General features: G+C 34.5%; 1 protein-coding gene across 1 annotated transcript; it reads left to right on the top strand.

Moving 5' to 3' along the window:
• Window positions 1-9,211: 9,211 nt before the first annotated feature.
• On the top strand, window positions 9,212-10,657 carry LOC107731186 (uncharacterized). Its single transcript, XM_016542225.1, has 5 exons — window positions 9,212-9,263; window positions 9,427-9,750; window positions 9,959-10,087; window positions 10,271-10,389; window positions 10,560-10,657. The coding sequence occupies exons 1-5, from the start codon at window positions 9,239-9,241 to the stop codon at window positions 10,650-10,652; spliced, it is 690 nt and encodes a 229-aa protein (XP_016397711.1). The 5' UTR covers window positions 9,212-9,238; the 3' UTR covers window positions 10,653-10,657.
• The last annotated feature ends 344 nt before the right edge of the window (window positions 10,658-11,001 follow it).

The raw sequence follows: 11,001 nt of genomic DNA, 5'->3' as shown, positions 1-11,001 counted from the left end.
GAATTTATTAGCCAATGGCTAATGTTAGACATTATTTAGTCGCCCAGAGTAAGATTTAGTCGCATATGCGAGTGATTTACTCGCAATGTAGAGGGTTGAGTGGATTTAAATAGATCACCCTTTACAGCAGATTTAGTTCACAAACAACTGACAGCTTTGACCTAAATATGATTTTCAGTTACAATAATTAATACTAAAATTCGACATTAGTAACTTACTTTTAACAGCATCAGACGCGCGCTCACAAGATCTTCCGGTTCTTACTTGTGAATTCCGTTCACTGGAGACTCGCACTAAATGGATCATTTGAATCAGTGAGTTGTCGACTCGAGAACAGCTGCAATCGGATCATTCCAATTCGTGAATGAATCGTTTGGTGCGATTTGCAAACCGATTTAATGGGTTCTTTGAAAAGAATGAGTTTGTTCATGAATCAGACACCGCTTCTGTGTGTCGGAGCACGTGATATATTATAAGGAGTAACGATATGTTTTATGAAATGTAGTGAAGTAAAAAGTATGATCTTATGCTTTGGAATGTAGTGAAGTAAAAGTAAAAGTTACTCAAAATACTCCAGCTACTCCAGTAAAGTACAGATACTTGAAAAATGTACTTAAGTACAGTAACGAAGTAAAACTACTTCGTTACTGTCCACCACTGCTTTTCTATAGTGGAAGGAAGTGGAGACTTCCATCCATCTTTTTTTTACAGTCTATGTGTTGAGCAATGTTTAGGAATCCGCTCAGCAGCGCTTAAATTCTGGCGGGAAATGCTGGTATCGTCTCATTTTTTTAATTTCGGTACCGACTAGTACCGATGTCGGTACTTTTTGACAACCCTACTTCTAAGACAACCGCACCATAATCGACATGGATATTTTTAACGCTTAACATGGCTTATTAATTAAGACAGTGATATTAAAATATCAAACTCTGCAGAAGAGCCTACAATATGATGGCAACATGCAAAATTTTATGTAAAGCGTTTACCTCCCTCTGTAAAAAGTGGTAAAGTGCAATTGTTATATTAAAGATCTACCCTTAAATTTAGTTTTTTGGGTGAACCCTAACATATTTATAATGTTAAATAACATTTTTGAAATAAAATGAATTAATTTAGATGTTACCACATGAAGCGTATTTTTAGATTATCATTATGCTTAATGTGGCTTAATGCATTAACACATTAAAAGACCAAATTCAATATAGCTACACCTTAATGATGAAAGCTCTCTTTTTGTGCACTGGTCCGCTGCTGCGCTTCTCTAACAAGGACCTGTTTCAAATGGCAAACACTTTAGAGGTTCAGAACACTGATGACTTGCCACCATGTAATTGCTATTGTTCGTGTTCGAAATTGAAAGTGATCAAGACATTTCTCCAGAGCACAATTTTACAAGATAGACTGTCCAGTTTAGCTCTTCTGAGTATTGAGAATGCCCGTGCTCGCAACATCGACATTAAAACTGTAGTGAAAGACTTTTAATTAGTGATGCTTATGTAGGCCAGTGTTTGAACTGAGATGACAGAATTATTTTTGCATTGTCTTGTGCTTGAACGAACAAATATACCTCACCAATTTAAATATGCAAGCACAAAAAGACGCGAAAGAGCTTAAATAAGCACCCCCGCACTGTGTTCTGTGCGCACAGCACTCACACAGAGAGCCGTGTCTCACAGCCCATGGACACTGAATAGAGTTTTGCCTCTTTATGCGATTGAACAGACAAATACATACCCATCTTGGCGAGTATCCTCAAAAATCTGTCGGTTATGTATTAAGTGAACGTAAACAGTTGAGAAAGAAATCGGATGTGTATCATTATATTGGATGCACTGTATCTTAAGGAGCCTCACAAATGTATGGTACTCCACTGTATTACATCAAATTACTGCGAGAGCTATAGAGAGTAAGCTTTCGAATGGCTCACACAAGACTTTGATGTCAGTCTGCACAGCGCCACTTCTAGTCGAATCAAGGGACTTTGTTCGAACACAACTTATGAAATGTAAGATGACAAATGTGGGGCAGGGGTGGGGCGAGTGCAATAATTGCATTAAAATCTTTTTTTTTTCAAAACTAATTAATTAGATTAACGCATTCAATTGACAGCCCTACTTTTAACCCTAACTGATGCAGTGTGTATCTTTTCATTTCTTAATCAACCATGTTCAACACGCACTCACAACATTATTCTAGGATAACAATTGGACCCAAGCTGCGAAACAGTGCGTTTACATGAAGCATTGTACTCTAATTATAGTCGGTTCAAAAGTCCAATCTGAATGAAAATGCTTTATTGCACAAAGATTCATGTGCTTGTCCACTCCTAATTAGGAGCCAAAATAGATAAATATTAAGTCTGCATTTTAAAATAAATCGAAGAAAAGGAGAATGGTTACAGTGGAAAACTCTGTATATTCATGGAGTGTGCGCATATCAAAAGATCAAATCTGATTTGAAGCTTGTGACATATAAACACACACATCAACTATTTAGCAATCATTTATTTAACGTTCATGTAAACACTATGTTTGGATTCATCAGTGGGAATGATTTCATTCCAATTAAAACAAAAAGTGTCCATGTAAATGTGGCTAGTGGTTCAGTGAGCATGAGGAGTCATTTTCACACATGAATTGGCCACCACGGAATCCTGAGCTTAACCCCATTGAAAGTCTTGAGGATGTGCTGGAGTAAACTTTACAGAGTGGCTTGACTCTCTCGTATTGCAATTTGTAAGCCCTTAAGAAAAATAAAGTAATGGTTTTCATCACACTTGATGATAGATTGATTGATTCTCTGTATAGTAAAGGAAATGAGTGATTGTGAGCCTAACAGGAGGCTTATTGGTTAATGTTAATAAGAGTTAAGAATATCTAAACAGTTTAGAAATTGAGAAATAACATTAAGAATGATAATGTGAGTAATGTGTTTTTTGTTTAGAAGTGAGACTCTGCTGATATGGGGAGAATAAACACTATTTACATATTTAATAATTGTGTAATTATCATTCATTTGAAACAAGGTATTAAAAAGCAGACCAAACTATTGGTATGGGTATCACAGATGTCATTCTAAATAATCAGTGTCAGTGTCTAAAAATTCCCTAATGAGTGTTGTATGAGAATTAAAGAACTTGGCATTAAGATGCCAAACACCTCGACTTGGATGTACACGACAGTAGGAAATTTCATTTCAATTTAATTCAAGTAGGAAAAGACTAACATGTTTTATGAAACCAAACCTGGTTCTTAAGCGATATGGGTTAAGTTGTATCGTCAGAATTTCCCATCATGCTTTTAGTTTGTTCAGCTGGTAAACTGAAGCTTCCTCTGAAAACTACACCATCTGGCTCTCATGAGCATTTGATCACAGTATTGAGTCAGAAAGTATTTCTAACCAGCATGCACCCTGTGGTGATCATGTGATCATCTCAGATGAGCTTATTGCTAGTGTGGTGATCTACTGGTTTAGCAACAGAAAATTAATGGAAATTATTTCTGTTTTTACAGATTCTACTTCATCTGTGTGTCTGCAGTGCTGATACACAAAGGTGAGCATCTGAATGACATTTAATATTCATGTAAAACATTTACTGGATTTTAATATTTCTAGATTTCTTCTAGTTTTATTTTGTTTATACCCTTGAAAAGGATTTAAACAAGTTAATACCTGTTTTAGAATTTTTAGCAAAATGTGTCAAATATATTTTGTATTTAAAATTTAACTAAAGTATGTTTTTTGCCATGAATTACCAAATAATCTGGCATGGCATTAAAACAAACAAACAAACAAAAAAAATGTTTATGAATGTTATATTGTGTATTTACAGTTACAGTTTGTGTGATTTCAGTGTGTCTGCAGGTCACAGTAGAGGGTGTTATTAGTGGTTCTGTTGTCCTGCCGTGTTCTTCAGCTGAACATGATCATAAACTTCAAGACATTGATGTGTTTTGGAGACACAATGGCAGCAAGATTGTGTTTGATATAATCAAGGGTAAAAATTCAGTAGAGCAACAGGAGCCACGATACAAGAACAGAACTGAAACTTTCCCTGAAGAGTATAAGGGAGGAAACTTCAACATCAGACTCACTGCTCTCAATCATGCTGATGCAGGAAAATACACCTGTCTCATCGCAACTTTCCCTGAAGAGTATAAGGGAGAAAACTTCAACATCAGACTCACTGCTCTCAATCATGCTGATGCAGGAAAATACACCTGTCTCATCGCACACTCATCTGAACATAAGACTGTGGAGCTGATCATCAACGGTGTGTCGTAATGGTTCATTGATATATTAATAAAAAAATTAAGTTTGCTAATAATGTTCTGTTCAGTCTGAATGCTACTGTATAAACATTACAGACAGATCTGTTGCATTTGTCACATTGCAGCAATCTTTTTCTTTCTTTCTTTCTTTCTTTCTTTGCAGAGCCAACAACAGAAAATGGAACCAAATCAGCTGATCAAGAAACCCAAAAACCAGAAACAGATGTGGTGACATTGTCGTCTTTGCTCTGGGTTTACATCATAGTAGCTGTATTAATATTAATATTGCTTATAGCCGGTTTCATCATTGGCTGTAGAAAAAAAATTCAAGCTGCTTTATTCTCTCCTGTCATGACTGAAGATAAAGAACAGCGAAAGAAATAAATGTGTAAAAATTTCAATAAAAATCATTTGAAATTTGTGTCAGTACGTCATAAATAGAACGCAGCAGCAGTTTACTGTCTGGGATTTGTCGTGTCGCGCCGCATCCAGTGTAGACAGCATCACTGATTATAATGAGTTCTATAGACTGATCTATATATAATAAATCTCTATTATAGATCAGTGGTTCTATAGTATTTTGTCGCACCGTGTCGCTCGCGTCCGGTGTACAAATGGTGTTAGGAATCGGACACCCATCTTCCCCCCGCCCGCCCCCGCCGATGTCATCGTCCATCACTGTAGACTTCGTCCGATGCCAATTTTGTATTGTTTATGTATTTTTATTTAATTAATAATCTGATTCATTAATTCCTGATCCATACAGTTTGCTGAAGATAAACATAAGCATGGTACTCAAGCATTCCACTATATAGTTCTACATGCTTATTGTATTGTACAAATTGTATTTCCCTGTTGTTTTAACTCTCTCTCTCTCTCTCTCTCCATTCAAGTCATTTCAAATAAAGCTTTTTAGCATGACTAGTATTGCCAAAGCATCAGCCATTACAGGAACATACAATGAACAAAATTATGTAATACATAAAATAAAAATATGTAAACTTTTTATGAAGAAATAAGAAATTAAGATAATGTTTAAAAAATCTTACATGCAGACATGTTAAGATGTATATTTCTGACTGTAGTTTCCACCGTCTGACTTTTTTTTTTTTTTAGCAGGCTGATCTATATTTTGCTCCTTGCTGGAGTTTTCTCTTAAAATAAGTCCAAAAATGGAGTACTGTCTTCTGGATGGTGATTTAATGGCATCTTTATAGTGAGCACTAATGTGCATGTACTGCTTCTGGCATTGCAGGACTTGAGCTTATATGAACTGGGGTCATTTTTTATGTGATTAATTAAGTGTATGTCCTAATTCATCTCTGCATGTGTTGTTTGATATTTACGTTTTGGATGCTCTTTCTTGATTTGGTTCAAAATAAGTCAGACTAACTGAAATAAGCCTGGCTTAATTGGTCAACTTGTTTTATGACACAGGCCCCAGGTATGTTTGAGAACTGTTTCCTGCTCTGAAGATGTTTTTATTTTCCATAAACCAGGGGGCCGTTCTTCGGACGTCGCTTATTACATCCGAGATGAAATGTCACATCCAAGACGATATCATCGCGCTAATCAGGATCTGGCTAATTCGGATCTTCAAACGCACCTGTTGTTGATGATTAGTATGGCTTGACAAATTTTCTGGACTTTTAGAAGGAAACAGCCAAGCGAACAAAACTACATAAATGTTAAACTTGACAAATTTGGGGACTTTTATAAGGAAACAGCCAAGCGAACAAAACTACATAAATGTTATAATAGATCAATGAAATGTGTTTTTATTTTATTAAATTTTTTTTACATTATTCCCAATTATTTATATTCACGATTTCAAATTTTTTGTACAGGCTTTACATTTTTATTTCAATGTAGCAATTAGCAATTCATTTAATTTTATATTTGAACAGATTTGTTACGTGACAGCATTAAAGTATTAAAGACTACACAACATTATTATATTATCTTTAAATAAATGTTTAAATTATTGTCCCTGGATCAGTAGGATAGGCCTACTCTTGTAATAAAGTAGCGGTGGTAGCAGACAGATTTTAAGTATCCGTTCTGCTTAAAAAGATGCAATCTAATCCTGTTTACATGAAATAAGCCTGCTCCCGAGCAGGTTTAAGCTTACAGACCTTTTGCTATGACAGCAACTCCGGGATGAGCTTCGAAGAACCAAACAATCCAAGATCAAGCCAAATCATCAACAATCAAATCCAGCTAACTGAGTTAGCGACATACGAAGAACGGGGCCCTGGATCGGTTTTTAAAAAAAACAACTCTCTCTCTCTCACACACACACACACACACTCTCTCTCTCACACCATGATACCATTGACACTTGTTAGCCTTGTTTGGCTGCTTCTTGTTATGTTGACATTCAAACTAACGAAGCTATTGACTAGTGCTTATTTAGGTTTCGTGGAAAAAAAAAACCTTACAAAAACTGAAGCTTAATACAATATTATACATTTGAGATAATTAAATCAAACAACAGTTATACCATTTGGCACAACAGAGGTAGCCTATACTGTAAATGTGATTTGTTTTGTTTAGCTGGTCTTGAGAATAGACTATAAGAGTCTCTGGAAAACAATGTGGTAGCCTATTGTTCCTTATATCACTTTAAAAATTAAAAATGTAATTCTTGATTTTAAACATTATTTTAAAACAAAAAAAAGAAAAAAAAAGTTGAATGTTACTTATTTTGAATGATATCTTATTTTGTTGAAATGGCAGCAAAGATTGTAAAATTAAAAAATGGCAGCAAAGATAATAATGGGTGAATTGAATCAGTAACTTACAGGAGTACGAGAGTGAAGCTTCCTTTCATCAGCTGTAGTGGAAAAACTGTATTCTGGATTCTGATCCTCAAGTGAAACGTTTCTCTGAATGATGTCTCGTATTCCTGCTGTCAATGAGTCTTTAAAATGATGCCATGAGTTTATCGTCACTGTAAGAGCAGAACAAGAATGCAGAGATTCCAGTCACATCCTGAGAGAGGGAGGGAGAAGAAGGGAGGGAGAGAGCGAAACAAGTTAGTTAAAACAACAGGGAAATACAATCTGCCTTTTCCATAAATTTGCCATTCTAATTTTATCAACAGTGCCAACAGATGCAGCTGATAGAACAGAATTACAGCACTTACTCTCTTCTGAAAATAATAAATAGTTTACTTTTTTTTTCTACAGTAAGATATTACCAGTATTGTGATTTGTTTTTCTTGCTCAATCCAGAAAGATCTGCTTCATAGTTCTTCTCTCTTGTTTTCATCCTGACGGACTGTTCAAATACTAGATATATTCTCTGACAGTCTGTTGGGAAGAAAGACTTTAACTTTAAGGATTTTAAGACTTCGGTTCACAAAAAACAGATGAAAAGGTCACAGTATGTTCTTTTTGACTGGCAGCTGGCAATGCTTTCATAATAATATAAACATTTTGAAGTGCTTTATCAATAATTGCACACTGTTAATTGAAATTAATCAAACAGTGAAGATGTAATAAAGTAGTATTTACATTTTTCAAAAGCTATTTATTCTGAGTTGTCTCACATTCCTGCTGTCATTCTGTCTTTAATAACCTACACTGTCATGTCGTGACTTCAATACTGTGAGAGAACGACATGGATGCAGATCTTCCATTTACACCCACATCTGTGACGTTCAAAGAACCTGAAAGAGAGTTTCAAACCAAATGTTTGAACAAAAAAAAAAAAAACATTCTTTTCAAAGTTTGCGAGATTGATTGATCACTTGCTGGTGTTTGCTTATACAGTATGTGCTGTGTTTATTTTAATTAAATTAAATCTTTTTGGACGTTGAAATGTGTTCACGCCTATTCTTTGTTATTGTTGTAATGCTAATATTTGTCTTTAGTTTTATTACTTAGTTTCAATTTCATTTGATTTTGTCTTATCTGAGCAAAATAGTTTTAAGGCCTGTTCTGCTTAGTTTGGTTCTTACAAGTAGATGAAATCCATTTGCTGGTAATTTTTTCCAATGTGCTATTAGTACAAATCACATTTCACTAAACAGCATTTATTTGCAGATCTGTGCTTGACCCAGAAAATATAAAATACAATATAAAAATGTTGTATTATATTAGTATTGTTGTTGTTATTGTTGTTATTTACAACTATTATTATTATTATTACACCATGTCACCTTCCATACAGAACCAAAACCAATGTATCATGTTCTTTAAATTGCTATTGTCCTCTGCTGCCCTCCAGAGTCTGTAAAGGTAAAAGGTCTACTTATTTCCTCATTGCAAAATAGGTTGGATTGCTAGTCCCGCACACCGTACCTTAAGTAGCCTACACAATGGTCAATTTAATTCAGAAACGGTACTAATGAGTTCAGTTAGTTCATTATGTGAAAGATCAATTTATTTCAAACCAGTAACTCCCGTCCACGTAGCATTTTTTCTGTCCCAACTGCAGTCTGCACAAGCAGTTTTCCCTCTGCTATAGAAAGAATGATGTTCCTGTGGTGGCCCAGGTCTGCATTACAGACAAGAGCCACACATTGGCCATAATTGGCTCAGCCAATGAATAATCCCATAAATTTATGTTTGACAGTTGAAGATTAAGCTGATCTCTGTAGGAATATAGGTCTCAAAGAACATTTGTAAAATAAATACATGAAATATTTACATGTATGAAATATTTACAGTGTTACTATAATTGTGGGGACATTTGGACCCCATAACATAGGGAATACCGGGTACACACATACACACAAAATAAACATGCTCAACTTGTTAAATAAAGTGATGATGGGGGTGCTTTAGGACTAGGTGTTGGGCATTAGGTGTTGAAAAAAGTGTGTACAGTGTGGTCAGTAAACTTGACTTCCTCTGACTGATGTGGCAGAAGTTTTTTTTCTGTTTTTGCTTCAGAGTTGCAGCACACTTCAGCTTCAGTGTTGTGTGGAGGAAACAACGTTTATTCACAGCAACAACATGAAGATCATTCAGCTTCAGCTCTGTGAGTTTATTACATGTTATGTATATATTTACACATTTACACATACTTTGTAAACTTACAAAAATAAAAACTGTTATGATTCAAAGTGGTTTAAAAAGAGTAATCATAATTATGATGATTATGATGATAATTGTTTTATTTATTTATTTATTTTATCTTACAGTGGTATTAATCTGTTGTCAGTATGCAGTGACAGATCTACTAACTGATCTGGGATCAAATGTGAGCATAAACTGTGACCTTGATGAAAATGAGGTTTATTGGATTTTACTGAAAACAGCAGATCCTCCAACAGTGATTCTACGATCAATGTCAGCTACAAAATCACCTTTTTATTTAAATAATACATTCAGAAAGAAATATTCAGTGCAGTTTAAACATCGTCTGGTTATTAATAATGTGACTGCTGATGAATTAGGAGTTTATTACTGTATGAACACAGAAACACCTCCAAAACTCAGCAACAGCACCAGAATATACTTCACTGGTGAGTTCATTTTCTTCTTCAGTGATCAAGACATGTTAATGATAACTACTTAAATTTTTGTCTGAATTTTTTAAATACTTATGAATAACATAATTATATCCATATGTTATCTCCAATATACTATCTATATTTTCAGTTTCAAAATCACAGCCATTGTACCAACTGTAACAGATGTTACTTTCACAGACTGTGAACTCTTTCTTTACAGAATCAGCTCAACTAACTGAGTGTCACAATCATACAGTGGCTGTGTATACTGAGCAGAATCAAACACAATGGCAGATTATCATCATCATATCTGCTCTGATGAACGGACTTCTGCTCATTGTGCTGATCGGTGAGTTAATTTCTGCCATCTGTAAAAACATTGATATGATGTTGCTCTAAAAGTTCTTAATTTTAACTATTTCATTGCTATTTTTCCATTTATGGGATTTATATATCTTTATAATTTAAAAAAATAATAATAATACAACCTTTAGTAAATACTGAATCTGACTAAATCACTGTTCCTTTTTAGGAGTAGTAAAAGTTTTTGTTGTTGGAAAAAGAAGGTCTGCAGAGCAATCACAACAACTCAACACTGATCTACAGCGGATGCAAGCTATACAACAGCATCAGGACCCAAACCAATTACAGGTAAATTATGTGAAACCACAATCATAACTTTTAAATTTATTGACAGTATTTCTGTAAGTGAGGATTCTTGCTGACCTATTATTACAACTATAGTATTTTATAGAATTCATTTTGCTACAGGGACAACTAACTTCTGAAATGCTAAATGTGTTCCTTCATTGCTCTTTCAGTACGCCGAGGTGGACTTTTCCAAGATACGTAGAAATATTCATTCCAGCCAAATCAACAGCACCTATGCTGCTCTACAGCTGCCAAAATCATAAAGACATGTATGACTGCTTATATGCTACTTTCTTGATGTTCATGTAAATGTCTAACCACAAACTGGTAGACTGATTTAACCTCCAAGATAACAGTCAGCCTAACATTCTAACATCGGTCTGTAGAAATAATTTTAAAAATATAGTGTAAAAAATATAGTTTTCTCTTTTTCTTTTTTATTAATGAATTACAAATGTTTAATTTGATTGAATGTGATCAAATTTTATAATATTAGTGCTTCATTCTGCTTTCTAAAGATGAAAAAGGTCTTAAAGGTTGGAAATCGCACATTTTTAATGTATTGAAAGCTATATATTCTATAACATTCTAATAATGTGCAGGAAAAAATAC

The sequence above is a fragment of the Sinocyclocheilus rhinocerous genome, unplaced genomic scaffold (assembly GCF_001515625.1).
Source record: "Sinocyclocheilus rhinocerous isolate Xijiao unplaced genomic scaffold, SAMN03320098_v1.1 scaffold5694, whole genome shotgun sequence".
Taxonomy (NCBI): domain Eukaryota; kingdom Metazoa; phylum Chordata; class Actinopteri; order Cypriniformes; family Cyprinidae; genus Sinocyclocheilus; species Sinocyclocheilus rhinocerous.
This window is presented reverse-complemented; position numbering and strand designations above follow the sequence as displayed.

Bases quoted from the DNA above. Each gene is read 5' to 3' on its own strand.
- LOC107731186 (XM_016542225.1), top strand. From the start codon at position 9,239: ATGAAGATCATTCAGCTTCAGCTCT. The intron at 9,264-9,426 runs GTGAGTTTATTA...TTTATCTTACAG, and splicing joins GATCATTCAGCTTCAGCTCT to TGGTATTAATCTGTTGTCAG. The intron at 10,390-10,559 runs GTAAATTATGTG...TTGCTCTTTCAG, and splicing joins AGGACCCAAACCAATTACAG to TACGCCGAGGTGGACTTTTC.